This window comes from Nomia melanderi, chromosome 6 (assembly GCF_051020985.1).
Source record: "Nomia melanderi isolate GNS246 chromosome 6, iyNomMela1, whole genome shotgun sequence".
Taxonomy (NCBI): domain Eukaryota; kingdom Metazoa; phylum Arthropoda; class Insecta; order Hymenoptera; family Halictidae; genus Nomia; species Nomia melanderi.
This window is the reverse complement of record NC_135004.1, coordinates 15,609,170-15,629,166: the sequence shown is the minus strand read 5'-3', so window position 1 is coordinate 15,629,166 and position 19,997 is coordinate 15,609,170. Positions and strand designations below refer to the sequence as shown.

Below are 19,997 nucleotides of genomic sequence, written 5' to 3'. Positions count from 1 at the left end.
CTGTCACTTAATTTACACGAGGTTTTATGTTAGTTGTAAAACGTATCGTTGATATTTCATTAGGAAGTAATGAATATTTTTTGAGAAAAATATTCTCGAGTGCAATTAATTGGTTTGTAACTCGGTTTGGGTATTGATGCATCAGTTTGTTGATGTGATTCCTTAGAGTATCGTTGGTTATCTCTGTGATCATTGAAAGGAGGAATCAGGATTGTTATTTTAGTGTTAATGGGAAGTAGAATATATTTGTGAAGATAAATGAGACGTTCAAAGTCAATGGAGTTCAGTGTGCATAAGAGAAATTGAGAAAATTAATGTTTCAGCTTTTGGAATTATTATAGAATATATTCAGAAGGTTTAAAAGATATTTTCAATTTTACTGTTAATGGAAAGTAGAATATGTTTGAGAAGATAAATGAGTGGCTCAAAGTCAATGGAGTTAAGTGTGCATAAGAGAAATTGAGAAAATTAATGTTTAGGCTTTTGGTATTATTATAGAATATATTCAGAAGGTTTAAAAGATATTTTCAATTTTCCAGTTTCGTTAGCATTGGTCCGGTTATTTTTCCATTCGCTGCACCATAGAATGGATTGCGCGCAGTCGCGAGGGTTAACAATAATTCCTTGTTCCCTTTACTTAGAATTTCCAGCGCATTTCTCGTCCGCTGAAGTTATTATATCCAATTATTCCCACTTGTGAAAGGGGGCAATGAAAGAACAACCCAGGGAAGCAACAAGAATTATTCCCCCGCTGCAAAAATATACCCTACTTGCACACGGATAATTACATTCATCTTCCACTGGCCGACTGCTTCGTCTAAATTCTACTTTAAGTCCTTGCATTACCATTTATCCGGGAAAAATCCGGACCATAACTGTAGCGACCGGCATTGTGACCTCGAGTCTCGCTCGCGACGTTCCTTTTTGGCCCGAAACTGCGATCGCGAGTGAGATTCGCTAAAGTAGCGCAAGAGGTTAATAACTGCTGCTCCGACGTCTAATGGACAATAGCGAGTTGTCTCGAGGAACGGACAAAAAACGTCTCGTTTATCAATGAAAGGAATCTTTAGCGCAGAACCGCAGCCTGTTACATCATGCCGAAATGGAAGAATCCGCGGAATCGATACGACACGTCTTTGAAATCGCCAGCGTGCTAATTAAAACGTTAGATTCGCAACAATTTACGTGGCACGGCGCCATTGGTACTAAGCCCGATTTCCGGTTCCACGCGAGCATGAACATTCGAATGAACACTGGTTCGAGATATTAGGTCGACCTATAAGTTCGTGTATTTATCTGCTATGTAAAATGGAATTTTATACACTTGTTAAGCTATTAACCCTCTGCACTCGGAAGTTTTTCCACTAAAAATATTTGAATATTTTCTGATGAGATAAACACGATATTTTGTGAAACTAACTTGAAATCACACGTACATTCAGAAACCAAGCTATTTTATTTTAATATTTCTCAAATTGATGCGTTATACGAAGTGTAATAGTAAATATCAAATTTTATAGTTTTACTATATATTTCTCAAATTGATGATTATACACAGTATAATATTAAATATCAAATTTTATAGTTTTACTCTATATTTCTCAAATTGATGCATTATACGAAGTGTAATATTAAATATCAAATTTGATATTTAATATTTATGAAATCACGTGGTGAGTGAGTGTCACCTCTCGAGTGCGAAGGGTTAATAATTGAGTTTTAACCTGTATTCAGTTTATCAGGCTATTGTTCGTTATCATCTGTCTCATTAGCTAGTTTTCAGCTAATTCAATAGATGCACTCTTGAAGTTTCTGTAGAATTTCAAAAAGTTGATTTAACTGCTAGTTTTAGCGTTAACACGTTCCATACCACGTGTACCATTTATGCTTATTTATTTTGAGACACGTGTCGAAGAATATGAGACGTTGAAACGTTGATAAGTTTTAACTATCAGTCCCAAAGAATATCTTCAAAAAATCTTAACTGAACGTCTTTTTAAAATAAAACATATTTAAATACCATTAATACCACATCTATTCGGAAAATATCTCGACGAAGCACAGCTGCGAATAAACCCGCTCGACGCAGGAGCGCAAAGGGTTAAATCCGTTCGGCTAACCGGCTCTCGGCACGGTTAGTGTTAAATATGTGTATTTCCAGTGAGAAACTTCCGAGTGCAAAGGGTTAACACGCCGCGGCACGAACTTATGGGGCGACCTAATATTTCGGTGCATTATCCACGGGGTTCGGTTCGTGTCGGCCGGTAATTTGCGAGGAGCTCTTAACACAGCCGTCCGCGGCTAGGCGAATTTCCATCGATAATTCCTGCGAGCGAGAAGCCCCCGGCCGTCCGCGAGCAGGCGTAAAATTTTTGCCCGGACCAGCCGACTCGGTCGGCCGGCGACGAAATTTATGGAGATTGAATGACACGAACAACCGAGTAATATTCGGAAAGGCTCGTTCGGCGATAAAGCGTTCGCCGGGTTCGTGAGTGGGCGGCTCCCAGTGCATCGTGCAAATTTATTAGATCGCCGGCGCGGGGTCTACGAACGGCCGAGAAAGGGAAAAAATCTATGCGACCGACGCCGCCGGGCACGCAACCGAGTTCACTCGAGAACAGGCCGCTCTTTTCGAGAAAACTCGCGATCGAGAAAAAGCTTGAATAGGCGAAATCTTTCTTCTGTTCGTCGACAGTGAGTAATCGCCGGTAATTGTGAGCCGATCAATCGGCTGGTTAGGAATTTCTCCTTTCTTTTCGTGATCTATGAAGTCGTGAATGGGCGGAATTTCTCTGCTACATGTCGCTGTAATGAGCGATTAATCGTTGTAAAGTTGTATTTATTTGTGGACTCGTGGAATCGATTAGAAGATTTCTATCGAATAATTCCGTAGATCGGTTGGGAATTTGGAATTACACGAAGAGCTTAGTAGATAAAAATTGCCTAGTTCCCTGGATATTCATTAGCACGGTTCATTCTGAAATTTGCAGACACTGTTTAATTGTAATTCGCGAGGAAATTAATCTGCGTGATCGATAGGTTCATCAGTTTAGCAATCAGCTGACTATAGCACCCGTTAATTTATAATATTATTATTAATTTCGCGCTGGTCCGTGCGTTAAATAGAATGGAAATTCGCGGAATTACGTGTTCGCGGTATTGGGTTCACGGGTGAATGGGAAGAATGCCGATGACGGAGTAGTCTCTGCGCGCGACAGTGGGTCAAATAAGATGGTTACTTTTGGTCCATTGATTTCACCGTTTTCCCCGGGATCGTCTTCCGATGGGAGCATTTGAATAAATATGTCGCTCGCAGGGACGTATCGAATCAGCTGTTTTGCGACGCCACGGCGTTAACGGGGGCGCAAGAAAAATGAATAGCATTCGAATCTCTACCTGTACTCACCGATCTTCGGTATGTTCCTGTCATGATTTCCCTCGGTGGAAAACTGTAACAGAAAAGGAAACGTGTCCTGTTAGATTAATCATGGACGGAACATTGTTTCTTCGGTTTTACTTATTTTACCATTTTTATGTACCTCGCCTTTATATTGGACCAGTTTTATGTATTTCATTAGCTTTGTATATTTTACCATTTTTATGTATTTCAGTAGTTTTATGTATTGTACCATTTTTATATATATTACATTGTCTTTGTATATTTTACCATTTTTATGTATTTCACTATCTTTATGTATTGTACCATTTTTGTATATATCACACTATCTTTATATATTTTACCATTTTCAAGTATTCCACTATCTTCATACATGTTACCATTTTTACACATTCCTCAATCTTCGTTTAACACTAAGTACCACTAAAATAATCCTTCAGAGACTCATAACTCACTAATCGCACTTCCTAAAAACTGAATTCAACTAAGAAACAATATTTCACATATTGACGCACTTCACTTAAATCCGAACTCAAACATCAAGCTTCCTAATTTCACTAACTCAAGCTCCCTAATTCAAAACGATCACTCTACCGACGAGAATTTTTTAAACTCGGTCATCTCTGAGACACCATCTAATATTACGTACTGAAGCTCGTAGGACGGTGTACGCTCAGTTCAATTGTCTAAATAGAATTTTTATTGCCAATCGATTTTACTGTTCTCTCAATCTTTCTTCCTCCCTTATTACTTTCAGAAAATAATTACTATAGACTTCTAGCTTCCTACGACTTTTCTGTATAATCTGTCTCTTTGTAGTTTATACAGAACAGTCGTAGGAGGAAAACAATAATCTGTCTGTAGTTTATACAGAAAAGTTGTAGGAGGAAAACAATAATCCGTCTCTTTGTAGTTCATTCTTTTTGTGTACCAAAGGGTTGAATCCCGTATACTAAATAAATAAAGTCGTAGGAGGAAAACAATAATCTGTCTCTTTGTAGTTTATTGTTTTTCATGTACCAAAGGGTTGAATCCCGTACACTAAATATATAAATAAAATCGTAGGAGGAAAACAATAATCCGTCTCTTTGCAGTTCATTCTTTTCGTGTAGCAAATGGTTCAAGCCCGTATACTAAATAAATAAATAAAAAGTCACTCCCGAAAGATCTCCAGCTTTCGCTTTCTCAGCCGCGTTATACCCAGAACGGCGCAAATATCGAGTAGAAGATCAGGTTCGCCTGGAATTGTTCCGCTCTCCTCTTTTTTTATATATTCCCAGTGTTAATGGCTCGCTGGATACCGTTTCGCGGGGAGGCGAAATGGATTGGGCCGAAAGCTTTTAGCATGGTATAGGATTCTGGCGGGAAAGGAAAATTTATCGGTTCCCCAACGGCGAGAGTGATTCCGCGTAATAAAGTATTTCCAACGCGATGTTTCGCTCCCGTGATCCCGTAAACCGTCCCCTATCCTAGACTCGCGGAAAATATTCCGCGGCGGTGAGACTAGTCGATTTTTCATTCGTCAACTCGATTACATAGGCGAGTTTGATTACCGTCAGTCTACTTTGGAACTTCGGCCAACGGAAACACCGGCCCTGTCGTTCGCGCGTCATTATTTTACTTCATACCTCGCTGACACATTGCACACATTTCCTTTCAGAAAGTAAAGCAGCTTTCTGCAATGATGGACACGTCAAATCTTAAAGAATTTTAATTTTCATAAGGAATAATACACAAGTCGCTAAAATTATTCAATAATTCTAATGGTAGAAGAAGAAATTTCCTTTCGGAAAAGGAAGCAATTTCATACAATGATGGACACGTCAGATCTTAAAGAATTTTAATTTCCATAAGAAACAGTATACAAGTCGCTAAAATTATTCAATAATTCTAATGGTAGAAGAAAAAATTTCCTTTCGGAAAATGAAGCAATTTTATACAATGATGGACACGTCAGATCTTAAAGAATTCTAATTTTCATAATGAATAGTAAACAAATTTCTAAAATTATTCAATAATTCTAATAGAAGCACACATTTTCCTTTCGGAAAGTAAAGCATCTTTACTCGATGACGAGCACGACGCCGAAGGAGCAGAAAAGGATGGGGAAAGGGGGAATTTCGCAGCCATTTCTCTTTTCACGCGGAATTCCTCGCGTCGGAGTAACGGGGACGGTGTCCCGAAAAGAAGTTGGTTGTGGGAGGAGGATGGATCGATAGTCGGTTCCGTATCCTTGGACTTCCCGTGGAATGGAGCCGTACGCGTCCGTGTCCGATCAACCTCGAATTCTGATTAAATCGCGCGTGCAACAGTTTCGGAAGTCTTCGACCTTGTTCGCTTCAACTGTTCCATCCTCGAGAGCAAAGGGATCGAATAAAAAACGAGTGGAGGAGAAAAAGATCGTCGAGACGGTGTACCGTAAGCGTCGAAGTCGCCGGCGACGGAACGTGCCCTGTGTTCCATATATTTTAAGGATATCGCTTATACTTGGGGATGTTTTGCGTAGAACGTAACGTTTAAATGGGAGCATTGGTAGAAATGAATTGGTACATTATGGAGGAGAAGTGAACTGTGCGCCGCGTTACGTGTTATTTCGATGGGGAAGTTTCGTGAATGGTATTATCAATTCGGAATAACGATAATGATAGGGAGGGTCGATAAATTTGGTTTGAAGGGTTTTGCAGTTGGTATTTAATCGAATGTTCAAGTGTAATGGGCTTCTAGATGTAAGTTTTGAAGCTGTGGAGCTTTAAAATTTTAATATTCTGAACTCTGAAATTAAATTTAGAAATTCAAACATTTTTTAATTCTAACATTCTAAATATTGGGATACTGGAGTACTAGATTACTCGAATACTTTACTACTTTAGTACTAAAGTATTAAACTACTGAACTGCTGAACTACTGAACTACTGAACTACTGAACTACCAAACTACTAAACTACTAAATTACCAAACTAGGAAACTACCAAACTATGAAACTACCAAACTACTAAATTACCAAACTGCCAAATTACCAAATTACCAAACTACCAAACTACCAAACTACCAAACTACCAAATTACCAAACTGCCAAATTACCAAACTACTAAACTACTAAATTACTAAAGTACTACACTACTAAATTACCAAACTATCAAACTACTGAACTACCAAACTACCAAACTACTAAACTACCAACCCACGAAACTACCAAACTACCAGATTACCAAATTACCAAATTACCAAACTACCAAACTACCAAACTACTAAACTACTAACCTACCAACCCACGAAACTACCGAACTACCAAACTACCAAACTACCAAACTACCAAACCACCAAACCACCAAACCACCAAACCACCAAACAACTAAACTCCAAACACCCAACAATCCTACACCCCAAGCTCCCAAATCCCCAAAACTCCAGCCTAAAAACCTCCACACTGGCATCCGCGCCATCCACAGCTTTCCGCTCTCCGTCAAATCATTTACTCCCGATATTGCTCGATCCATCACAACGCAAACACTCCATAAAAAAAAGGCGCAGCAGAACCAGCATGAAATCCGCGGGCCAGTGACGAAGCGGCAAAAACGGTCCAGGTGTTTCAATTTAAGCGACACGCCCATCGTATCACGAATCCGGTGTCCCGTGCGCGGCGTGATCACCGAGTATTCTCTCGGGACGGCGTCCTCCGGCCGCGCGAGGGGTCCATCAGCGATTCGCATTTTCGCGTCACGGTTCGACGTGGCGTCGCCCGAATTTCCCCTGTAATACCTCTGTCGCGCGGAATTCCAGCTGCGAGGCGGCGCGCGTACGTGCCCGATCTCCGTCCGCGGATCGCGAGATATAACGAAACGATACATCAGAACCAGTCGCCGGAGCCCGATAAGATATCGGGTACGTGGCAAAAATCCGCGATGGTAGAACAGGTGTCGTTAGCTCGTGCACGCTGAAATCCCGTCGTTTCGATGCAAAATAAATTACCCGCGAAAACGGGGAGGCTCGCCGGACTACGTGCGTCGCGCGAGGAATACCGGAGCGCGACGGTGTTCTCAGCCACTTAACCAACTTCGGCGGAATAAAAAGTTTCTGATGAGGGCACCGTGATTAAGCGGCCGGCTGTGGGAGCGGGAATATTGTGGTTAAACCGGGGATGCTGTAGGAATAGGGTTTGATGGGTTATTCCGTGGAAATGAGGGAAATCTGGGAGTAGATTTATGGAAGTGTTAATTGGAGAGTAGGTTTGAAATATTGCTTCAGGTTTGTGGTGATTTATTGCTGGGAGAATTTTTGTAGTTTTTTGTTTTTGGAGATGTGATTGAGGGGATTGGAATATTTAGTATTGTGGGAATAGTGTGATATTGAGATATGTGATATAGTGAAATGTATGTATATTCTATAATAATATAGTGTTAATTGGAGAGTAGGTTATTGTATGGAAATGAGAGAAATCTGGGAGTAGATTTATGGAGGTGTTAATTGGAGAGTAGGTTTGAAATATTGCTTCAGGTTTATGGTGATTTATTGCACTGGGAGAATTGATCAAACAATTGAAAATTGATCAGAATTCCAGATGTAATTGAGGAGATTGAATATTTAGTTTTGTGGGAAAAATGTAATATTGTGATATGTAATATAGTGAAATGTATATATATACTATAATAATATAGTGTTAATTGGAGAGTAGGTTTGATAAATATTGCTTGAGGTTTATGTATTGCACTGGGAGAATTTTTGTAATTCTTTGTTTTTGGAGATGTGATTGAGGAGATTGGAATATTTAGTTTTATGGGAATAATGTGATATTGTGATATGTAATATGATGACAAGAATATGTATGGGAATCTAGGTTAAAGTTTCTAGGAGAGTCTGAATAAGATTGTTATTGGTAATTTTGCACGTTTTTGACATTGTATGCACCTTTGGAGGTTTTCTGTATTATTTGGCATGTTTGATGAATATTTATAGATTTATTTATCTTGCGATGGTAAGAATAATATTGATACTATGTTTTTTGTTCTGTGATGGTGTTGATGATTTAACGTTCGATGGAGAATTGACGCGAAATAAACGGTCGTACGAAGGAACACTTCGTGCAGCCTTCGTTTACCGCAGTAATTCAATTCTCGCAGAATTAATCGGGCGAACCCTTCAATCCAATGACCCACATCGAGTAATCACAAGCGCACGGTTGTATCCGCGAAACGTTCAACGACGATTAGTTCGAATGAAGTGGTTATTGTAGTTCCGAGGAAACACATTATTAGCAATTTAACTATACGTTTGAAGTTCTCTCGGTTATCGTCCGCGCGACACCGTGCCAGATGTTTAAAATCGATACCCGTAACTTCGACAGATGTGGGGCGAGAGTTGAAGAAGAAATAGTTCGTAACTAGCACGTAATGAAGGGACTTTTCTACAAAGTACCCTACGTACCACGGGCATTCGAGGTAGAATGAGATTCTCCGAAGTGCTGCTTGATTTCATGCAAATCGAATTCGGAAGTTTCGAAATTTGTTCGTTGCTTTTGTTTGGGACGTGTATCGATGCTGCTTGCTTTTCGGTAAATCAGTTATTTTGTACGTAATGGATCTGTAACCTGTTGTATTGTAAAAAGGATTGTTATTGTATTGTCATTGGATCGATATTGTATTGTTTTTCTATTGACATTGTACTGTCCTTGCTTTGTCATTGCATTATGATTGTAGTATCATTGTATTGTCATTCTTTTGACATTGTACTGTCATTGCATCACCATCGCATTGTCATTCTATTGATATTGTATTGTCATTGCATTATGACTTAATAATGAAACGATTGTTATTGTATTGTCACTGCATTACCATTGCATTCTCATTCTATTGACATTGTACTGTCCTTGCATTGTCATTGTATCGACATTGTATTGTTATTCTATTGACATTGTACTGGCATTGCATTACCATTGCATTCTCATTCTATTGATATTGTATTGTCATTGCATTATGACTGTACTATCATTGTGTTATCATTGCATTGTGATTCTATTAATATTATATTGTCATTGCATTACGACTGTATTATCATTGCATTACCATTGCATTCTCATTCTATTGATATTGTATTGTCATTGAATTATAACCGTCCTATCACTGTGTTATCATTGCATTACCATTCTATTGACATTGTACCATCACCGCATTACCATTCTATTGACATTCAACTATCACTACATTGTCACTCCATTATCATTGCACTATAATCCCAATGACGCTACACTCCCATACCATCATTTTATCCCCACGCTATCACCATTATACCATCACAATACTATCACTACCATACACAACCAAAAAATACCCAACAACAAACACACAACGAAATCAAGTGCCACAATCCATCCAAATCCAACCAAGAGAAGCACACAGTTACATCAAGACCAACGCAAGTATTCCAGCAACGCTCCACTACCAGCGCTAAAGTATTCCCAGTCAAATTTTCCACCGCGAATATCAAGGATCCTCGGTATTCCAGTTTACAGAACATTATGTAAGGGTAAATTCCACGGGACTTTTCCGGCGATTCCACGGGAACGGGGGCTGAATCGTTGCCATGCCCGTTAACCGAGGCGTCTCGCCGTTTCGTTGGATTAAGACCGTGATCCCTTTACGCCGTTCCATCGGAGGACCTTCGGGGGAAAGCGACAGGACCGAGAAGCCAATTCAGCCAGGCGTTTCGAATTCCGCGCTGTTTACCAGCTCATTGTATTTGTCTAGAATCCACAGTAGCGGAAACGCGAGCAGGAAATACGTCGTCGGGGACGAAACTACCTTTGTACGGCCATTTCTCTTTCCGCGCCCCTCGCTATCTCCCTTCGGCCCTCGTTGTTCCATCCCGCGACGTCGTCAAGACAAACGACTTCCATTTACGTCGGTTCCTCTTTGTCTGCTTTTTAGGAATTCATTTTCATTATTTCAATTTATTAAGTCGAGCCACGCGGAGCTTTCAAAGCGTTTCTCAATGCTGAGTCTGTTAGGGTGCGTAAGGAAGATAAGTAACGTTCAGATGTACAATGCATTAGGGGTGTGAGGAATTATTGAAGAATGATTTGCAAGGAACCATGTGCAGTTTTATATCAGATAACAGAGAGTTTGAGTATTATTATTTTAATTTATGTAAAGGACGAATGTGGAGCACTCAAAGTGCATAATGAAGATACGTATTAAATGCACTCTGCATTAGATTTATGAGGAATTATTAAAGAATGATTTTCAAGGAACCATATACAACCAGTTTTATATTTAATAACAGAGACTTTAGATGTCATTATTTCAGTGTGTCGAGCGAGCCAATATGGAGCATGCAAAGTGCATAATGAAGATGCGTAAAATTTGAATGCATGAATTATGAGTAATCAATTTTACGTTTAACGACACAGATTTGCAATTCGTGGTTCACAGTAGCAATTTACGCACGGTTTCGAAAACCGAGATTACGATAAGCGTGAAAAATTGCGTTGCAGGTAAGAGACTCGACAACGATCAAACGAGATATAAATTGCGGGCCGATTAACGATTGTTTTAATTGATTACGGTTCCACCTCGGTCTCGTTTTTCCACTCTCGCCGCGGTATTATCGCGATGATTAATTAAATACGCGTTTAATAAAGCCACGCGATCCGTTTTGGATCGTGTCCGGTGCGCGAAACTCAACGCTCGCGATCGGGAAACCGGTTCAACGGCCGATTATCCTTAATTGCGAGTCGTTGTACGTGGGAAGGAACGAACGTACGAATTGTAATAGAACACCGCGTAGGAGGCTGATAATGGCGTTCGTTCGTGTTTAACGATCGACCGTGGAGACGCCGGCGATCTTTCTCTCTTGGGTATCCTCGGACACGCTACAACCGATTCGGCCGGTGGTTTTTAACACTAGATTTTCGTCAGTTTCACGGATATTGGATTTTTTCAACGTGATCTAGTAACTGTTTTAGTCGATTTTGATTCGTGCAATTAGAAAACGCATTGCAATACTCTTTCTACAATTTTCACGATTTACAGAGACCAACACGTTTTCTAGGGATAGAATAAAGTGTAGAACAAACGTCCGTAAATCTTGTATTAATATAATTAGGCAAAATTCATTTTGGTTACGTATGAAGACGATCGAAATACAACTTTCGGTGCAAATGAGAAGTATTAGGTATGTATAATTATTGATCGATATTCACTCTAATCAACTGTGGAAATCTCAAATTCCAACTGTAATATAGTAACAACCGAAAAATATAGATTAATTTATGTATGATTTCTTGTTAAATTCATTTTCAAGAATGTTGTCTGCATCTAACTAGAAAGTATAGAGTACTTCGTGAAAAACTTTCGAGTGCAAATTAAATATAGATGTATCACCGATGATTCACTTCGCAAATTTCCTTCGGAACTGCCATAAATTCGAAAGAAGCTACTAGATTAGGTTAGGAGAAGAAGACTACACAGTAAACTGGAATTCCTTTTTTCACCACTCGCTTCCGGTCCAGTTCTCGCGACAAGGAATAAACTGATAAGGATATAACGAGGAAATCGATGCGCCGCGGAGGCGAACAATTTTCAGAAATTTATTACGCTCAATCGTCGTGAGACTTGTAGCTCGAGCCATAGAGATTCGCGAGCGATCCTTTCTGCCCGGGACGAATAAATTCTAGCCTCGACGTCGCCCATTCTTGCTGCTACCAGCTTCGAATTCGATGGAGATTGTTTGGTTTGGCACGTCGATCGTGAAATGGCATCGACATTGTTTCTAATGTACGGGGCAAAGTGGTTTGAGAATTATGAAAGATTAGAATATTTGTAAGACTATAGTAGTTACAGTAGGTGATTCGAAACGTGTCCCACTTTTTTTCGGTGAACACTATGGAACACTGAAGTCTAGAGGTCCTCTTTCCGCGTCACCCTGTATATAGCCGAAAGCGTTGTTTGTGGACTCCGTTTGTTACTCAATTATGCAAGCGGCAGCTGACGTATCGGTTCCAAATTTTGCATGGAGGTAGACAATGAATTAGGTTAACATATAGGTCATCGAGCATCCCGAATTTCAGCTGCGCTCCCGAGGGAAAAAAGTAGAATTATACATGATATTACAATGGTTTATGGTAGTGTTATAATATTTTGATTTTCTATGTTTTATGTATATATTTCATAATATAATATTGTATCATAATATTAATAAAGTTTCTATTTCCACTATCAATCCATTTTTATCGTTTATTTTATTCATATATATTTCATAATAATATCTAATATTATACAGTAATATTAATATATCTATCATCAACCTATTTTTATAATAATACATAGCATTATATAATGATATCAATAAAATAGAACATTCTATTTCACCTATTAATCCATTCTCATCATCACACTGTTCCACCGAATGAAAACTTCCTACACAGCAACGACGATCAGATCGTCGGGCGAGCGATCAATTCCCGAGGCGGTAAATCTCGCAGATTTCTACACTGTTCCTCGAAATAATATATGGTACACTCCCTCTCGCCCCATATACTTTGAAAAATGCGCGGGAACCCGCAACGCTCCAGTTATTTGTCCGGCACGCGGTGTTTTTGCCCGGTCCCCGGTGACTCATAACTTTTTCATCTTTAATTGGAACACACCGCGTATCAAGGGACAATTGCCGCGGAAAAGGGTCGTAATGTCCTCCGGCCGGCTCGTCTCATTGTTTCTCGCCGCGGTTCGGTTGTTATCTGACGGCGTTTCATAAACGAATCCGCCGATAGATCGGCCGATAGTTATCGAACGCGGTCGCGGCGAAATGCAGTTTATTACCGCGCTGACTTTTACTCGGCTGCGCTGTTTTTCGGCCGGACGAGCCGTCGTCGTAAAAACTATTTAAACAAACAATAGGAATGAAAAGAAATATCGTTTCCCGATAGTAGCTGCTATGTTACGTCTACAAACAACGAACACTGTTGTAAATACGAATGTAATGTGATTCCTCGAAACATTTACTGATTGCAAAATTCACGTCAAATTCACAAGAGAAGGTTAAGATGAATATTCTCTACAAGATTATCTAGTATTTATCATATAATATAATATCAAAATGGTAACTAGTTACCTCGTTGATTATAATTAATATTATAATATCCCTTTTATCAATGAACCAATTCTTCTACCCAACTAAAAAGCTAGAACTCTTAACCCTCTATGGGCCGAATTTTTGTTCACGATTATAACAAAATCTATGCAGTACAAAATTAATAAATATCCACATATGAATACGAACTAACAATGTATTCAATAGTTCCCATAACTTCATCAAACGAACGTATTTCGTAACTTTCAAGTTACAATGACGTTGAACTTTCACGCCTGAGGGTGTAAAAGTTGCAGTTAACCGATTACCTCGTTTTATTCACCACTTTGAGTGCAGAATTAAGTAACTCAACAAGATGCCTATATACTGATATGTGACTTCAAAGTTACATTACCATTTTACTGAACCAATTAATAAATCACTCGTCAGTAGACTAGCAAGTAATAAGTAGCTCCTGTCAACTCGAAACTCACTCAAGTCACTCTCGAAAATTCGGATGATCATCGATTTCCCATCGCGGCACGCTACTGCCTTCGACGGTATATCTTATGACAAATGGAGCAAACACAATTACGCGCGATAATTAGTATCCCGAGGATGCCGACCGTTTATTATTAGTTCGAACGAATGCGGAGCCCGGACGTATTTCGGGTTCGTCCGACTGCGGATTCGGTTTCAACTCCACCGAACGTCCGTTCCAGTGAACTCCGGGGCCAAAGTATCAAGGTAGAAAGGGAGACATTGTGCCCCGAGCCGGAGTAATGATCTCGCCCCGCTTCGAACTTTGTGGAAGCAACTGTGAAGTATCAGGTGGGCCGCGCGACGGGAATGGTCGATTGAACGCGCGAAGGTTACCTTCGCGAACACTTCGCGCTGTGAATTTAACCCTTAGCACTCCAAATGGTTCTGTAATTTATCGGCAACTGCAACTAATTTTTATGGTATCTCCAGTGAAAATGAAAAATGCTGTAACATTCCTTCGATCTTTGTTTTCCTTCTCAGTGCGAAATTTGGATGTGTGGAGAATCTAATAATTTTGGGGTAGTTCCTTTGATTCGTTCAAATATTTGTTTTATAACTGGTGCAATATTGGAGCCTACGGAGTTCAAAGGGTTAAACTGCGACGAGTAATAAATCGGTATACGCATCCGATCGAATTCTAATTAACACGAACAACGAGCGTTTCATGCGATTAATACGTAGTTTTCGTGAAAATTGTAACAATAGGTTTTTCTTCAATTTCTCGTGTGTTGATTTTAGTATGTCGTTCAAGCGAAACTATTTATTTGTCGAATCGTTTCGGATATTTAACGCCTTCGACGTATCGATGATTGCGAAATAAGGAGACTGGGAACCGCCATTTTGTCGGCTGTAGTTCTAGCGTTGGCCGCTTGCGAATCTTCGTAAAAATTCAAATTGTTGAGAATACGTTTAGAATGGAATTTTAGTGGAAAATGGTTTTCTTGTGACACGTGTTATAATAAATATTAGGTTTCGAATAATTTATGTTTCTTCGTATTGCAATATGCGAAATTTTGCAGTTTGAAATCATAATTTTATGGGTTATAACAGTCAAGAATATAGAAACGTTATTGTAGTTTTTAGTATTTTACTGTCGAAGGTTTCAGAATATCAAAATGTTATTGTATACCGTACAATTTTCTTGGAGTGAAGTCTTACACAAGAAACATTCGTTCTATTCTGAAATTCGTTCGAGTAACATTACATGATCGTTAAATTATGTTAAAATAAAATTCAGCTACGACAGCTTATCCCGCATTTTGCAACGAGATGAGCCTCGAATCCCATTTCATTGTGTAATAATGCAACCGCGCGTGTTCACGCGGGATTTACATGCATGTAAGCAGATTTCCGTGGGACTGGAATTAAATAGAATATTCTTGGCAAATAAATTCAGCGGAGTGCGAGCAAAACCAAATTGCATGAAATTTTAATACTGTGCTCGGTTTATTAAATGTCAAGGACCCGCAGGATTTAAAAACCGCTTGCGGTTTAACCACTTAACCGTCGAGCCCGTGGCAGCCGCATATTCATACATCCAAATTGCTTTTAATTAAGAACATTGATTAGCAATACAATGAACGACAAGATCACTCGACACACGTTAATTGAAAACGTCCATTAGTAACACGACAGACAACAAGAACAATTAACACACGATGATTCACAAGCAACGTCCAGAAATACGAAGCGTTTCCGACGTTTTTATTTACCTCGAAAAACAATAAAGCATTTCACTCGATTTAATTAAATCTAGCATTAAATTTTATTAAATTTCCAAAGTCCTCTTTCATCCATTTAACGTTGAATCAACTCCAATATTGTACAAATTAATCAGCTTCTCAATCGTTGTCCCTCCTATTTCTATTTCCGCTAAGAAAAATTTGTCGTCTAACTTGTTTATCTCTTTATAACCAGATAATCGTCTAGTTATTGTAAGAATAGATAAACAGAAAGTATCTTGATTTTACTTGATTTTACACAGTGAAACTATAGAATGTGATACTTAATGTTAAACTTTGCATAATGCCTCGATACGTGAAACATTGGAATAAAACAGCTTTGTTCCTCGATGTACTGGTGATTTCTCTTCGAATTAGTCTTAAAGAACATCGTCTTCGCCTCGTAAAGAAATGTTAAATATTTCTAGTAAGAAACATCCAAGTTCAAAGGGTTAACTCGACAGTAAAAGGGTCAAGGATAAGTAATTTTCGTGAAGCAACTCCTTTGACCGACGTTCAAGAGGTCGCACGGTGGCCATATTGTGCACAGCATGATGCAAAAATATGCGTCCCACGGCGCCTTACCCGAAACGGTGTCTACATTTTCCGGTGAACTGATTCCCTGCAGTTGACAAAGGGTGATTTTCGTTCTCTTCGCGCCGACACGTGAAATACGCTTGACCTCCGGGAAATACCGGCCGAAAATGGACACTGCGGCGGAAAACATTTTCTGAGGGGGTGTTGTTAACGCGAGGAACATGCATCCAGCGCGCGCTGTTTGCGAGGATCGTTGCGAGGAACAAACGGGAAACGGGTAATAATCGTAATGTTGAAAACCACGGATTCTACTTTGCGATAGCCGCGGACGAGCTCTTTGCGCTTGTAACGCTGGGACACTGAAATAAACCGAGCATCCGTTTCATACGGACAAACGAGACCGAGAAAACATGCCGACAGTGGTCGATAGATCGTTAATCTTTATGTAAATTCGAATTTTTGAATTTTTAGGAGGTAATCAGAAAAATAGAATAGGAAATTGGTTTTCATAAAAATATTCTATAAAAAGTAGAACACTTTGAGTATTTCATATATCTGCGTATTGAGTGCATTCTTTGTAATATGGTCGATAGATCGTTAATCTTTATGTAAATTCTAATTTTCAGAAGGTAATCAGAAAAATAAAATGAGAAATTGGTTTTCATAAAAATATTCGATGGAAAGTAGAACACTTTGGGTATTTCATATATTTTCGTATTGAGTGCATTCTCTAAAAGGTTATTAATTAGCATTGAACATTAGGTTTACGAATATTTACTGTATAGATTATTCTATTGTTCTCAGAGAAATGAATGATCATTTAGATCCTTGAAATTAGAGGTTTCAGAGTAGACAATTAGAACTTAGGATTCATATTTCTATAATTGCATCGATCAAAATGGAAATGAATTACCAAATGATGTTTGGTAAATTCAATATCCGGCAAACTGACGTGTTTGGTAAGTCTAGTGTTAAATAACTTTCTAAAACCTTCTCATTAACTGAATATTCCTCGGAAAACGACGCGGGTGGATATGTAATAAACTGCAAGTAGATTTTCTATGTGCCCATTCGCCACAGGCACATCATCTCGTACTTCCGGGGAACTACCACGAGGAGCAAGTTGCGAGGAACATCTTCATTAAGGAGCTACACAGAAGGGAGCGAACAATGAGCTCTCTTAGCGGCCTGCCGACTTATTATCCCAGGTATCCCTCCATTATATTGCGTCCGTTTTCCGAATGATCCGTTCGAATTGATCGTAATTGCGGTTTCGAACGTAAGAAACAGCATGGAACGAGAGTTTCCCACGCAACGATGGTAACCTGTGTAACATTCTTAAATACTAGAATAGTATTGTAATAGTATAGAATTTAACAAACATAACTACTACTCAATTGTTTTGAATTCAAATTAACCCTTTGACGTACTATTTTACTATCGACAATTTGGAAGAAATGAACAAAATTGTCCATGCTACTTCAAGTGGAAATTTCATCTGAAGATAATACAATGATAATAGCAAAATTCTAATAATAATTAGTCTAGAAATCTTCATCGCGAGTCTCACTAGTCATTGTACGGCAAGGGGTTAACTATCATTCTGTTATCAATTATTACATTGTAAGACAAACTAAAATAGAATATAAAATTTTCATCTCAATAAATAACCGACAAACTTATCGATCGCGTTTGAAAAATAAATCACAGGGGTTAATCAGTAATTCTCAGCTTACGAGCATCAAGAACGATTCCCCGAGAAAGTCTCGTTGAACGAGCAGCGTTAGCAACGCATCCGCCGTCTAACGTGATCTTTCACGCGAGGATCCAGCGAGAAATCCGACAGTCCCGAAACGAGGGACGTGTAACTCGTCGCGGAATGGCAGCCAGCTTATTTAGCCGAGGCATCGTAAACCCTATCCTAAACATCCACGGCGGAAGTTACTTCGAGCCGAGACGACGAGGAGAATGTTTATCGCTCCGGGAAAGGGATTTGCGGATGTTGGCAGTGCGTGTAAGTGCAGCCTGCTCCGCGACGGATCCGGAGACGGCCAGGTCGCGTCGGAAGAACGGCCGGGATCTTTTCGCGTGATTTATGCGCCCGCCGTTTTGCGACATTTGCCAAAGCGGAGCGATACAGCGCCGAGCGAGCTCCTCCATTGTTGCGGCGCGGCTTATCGGGCACGTGAATGGACGACGCGCGCAAGGTCGTAGTATTCTTCGCGATATCCGAGTTGGATGGACCAACGTGGAATTTCGAGACTCGAGGAGAATTATAATGATTAATGATTAACGAAGATTCTTTGAAACGTACAAAACCTTCGGCGGATGAAGTGAAATTACATTTCGATCGTTTAATTAACAGGAAACTACGTGCTGATCTCTTGCTGTTTCATTAATTACATCATTTGTTCGCGACTTAGTCTTCCAAATATGAACATTTCATCTCGCCGAAATGTCGACGTTCGTCCGCAAAGGGTTGTCTTCGGTTTTTGGTTATTTTTACGTTGAGGTTTGCCTCGGAAATCTGTGTGAAAATATTGCGATGCGTTGAAATTTGGGTAAATGCGGAGATTTTGCTTGGCAACATACGAATTAACTCTATTTGGAAATTTCTTCAATAACTTTCTACAATAAGTCTTAGAAAAGATAAAAAGTGCATACAAAACTAAAACTACGATGGTTTAAGGGCTCGAACGAAACGGTAAGGCTGTAAGTGGCCTTAACACCTACGCTAAAAATTCTAGATACTACAAGAGTTTCGCGAAGAGAGTTCTGCTAAGAGAGAATTCTTCGATTGAGAATAACAACAGTGAATTATGTTGTTGAATAAATAGGATAATGAAATTGGAAGAAGTGTCTCGCTCTGCTAACAGGGAATCTTTCGATTGAGAATAATAATAGCGAATTATGCTGTTGAATAAATAGGATAATGAAATTGAAAGTGTTTCGTGTTAGAAGAGAGTTCTGCTAAGAGGGAATTTTTCGATTGAGAATAATAATAGTGAATTATGTTGTTGAACGAATAGGATAATGAAATTGGAAGAAGTGTTTTATATTATAAGAGAGTTCTGCTGACAGAATTTTTTGATGGGGAATAATAATAGCGAATTATGCTGTTGAGTAAATAGGATAATGAAATTGAAAGTGTCTCGTGTTAGAAGAGAGTTCTACTAACATGGAGAACATGGAATAATAATAATAATAATTAGATATATTGTTGAATGAACAGGACAATGAAATTGGAAGTGTTTTATGTTACAAGAGAGTTCCTAACACGAAATTCCTTGGTTGAGAATAATAATCCTAGTTATATCGTCGAATAAATAGGACAACAAAATTGAAAAACATGTTTCACGTCGCAAGAGTTCTAACATACATCTCGTTTGTGAATACTAATAACAAATACACGGAATAAATAAGGCAGTAAACACCAGATACACTTTACAAAATAACTTTACCAACACACGTCTCGTTTAGTAGTAAATAAAGTAATGAAGAAATCCTGTTGTCCAAACAAGGCAATAAAATCGCAGTAGCTGCTTCGCGTCGCGAGACAGTTGCAGTTGCGTCGAGCACTAATCATAGTATCCGCGTTTCCTATTTCAGGCAAATTGCGCTGTTCGGAACGCGAAACGGTCGAGCAAAGTTTTATTAACGCGCATCGGTTCGGCGCTATTAGCTGCCTCGCGAGGCATCGCGTGGCACGGCGCCGCCGTAAAACGCGTCCCTCGAGA

At 39.3% G+C, this 19,997-nt stretch overlaps 1 protein-coding gene across 6 annotated transcripts in view; it reads right to left on the bottom strand.

The window, feature by feature from the left end:
- Trpgamma (Transient receptor potential cation channel gamma) overlaps positions 1-19,997 on the bottom strand; it is a 208,840-nt gene that overhangs the window by 116,835 nt on the left and 72,008 nt on the right. For 4 of the 6 annotated variants that reach the window (XM_076368223.1, XM_076368222.1, XM_076368225.1 and 1 more), the window contains exon 3: positions 3,397-3,449. In XM_076368223.1, coding sequence (XP_076224338.1) covers positions 3,397-3,449 — 53 coding nt within the window. The remainder of the gene's footprint in view (positions 1-3,396; positions 3,450-19,997) is intronic. The other 2 variants (XM_031983867.2, XM_031983868.2) reach the window with 1 other exon arrangement.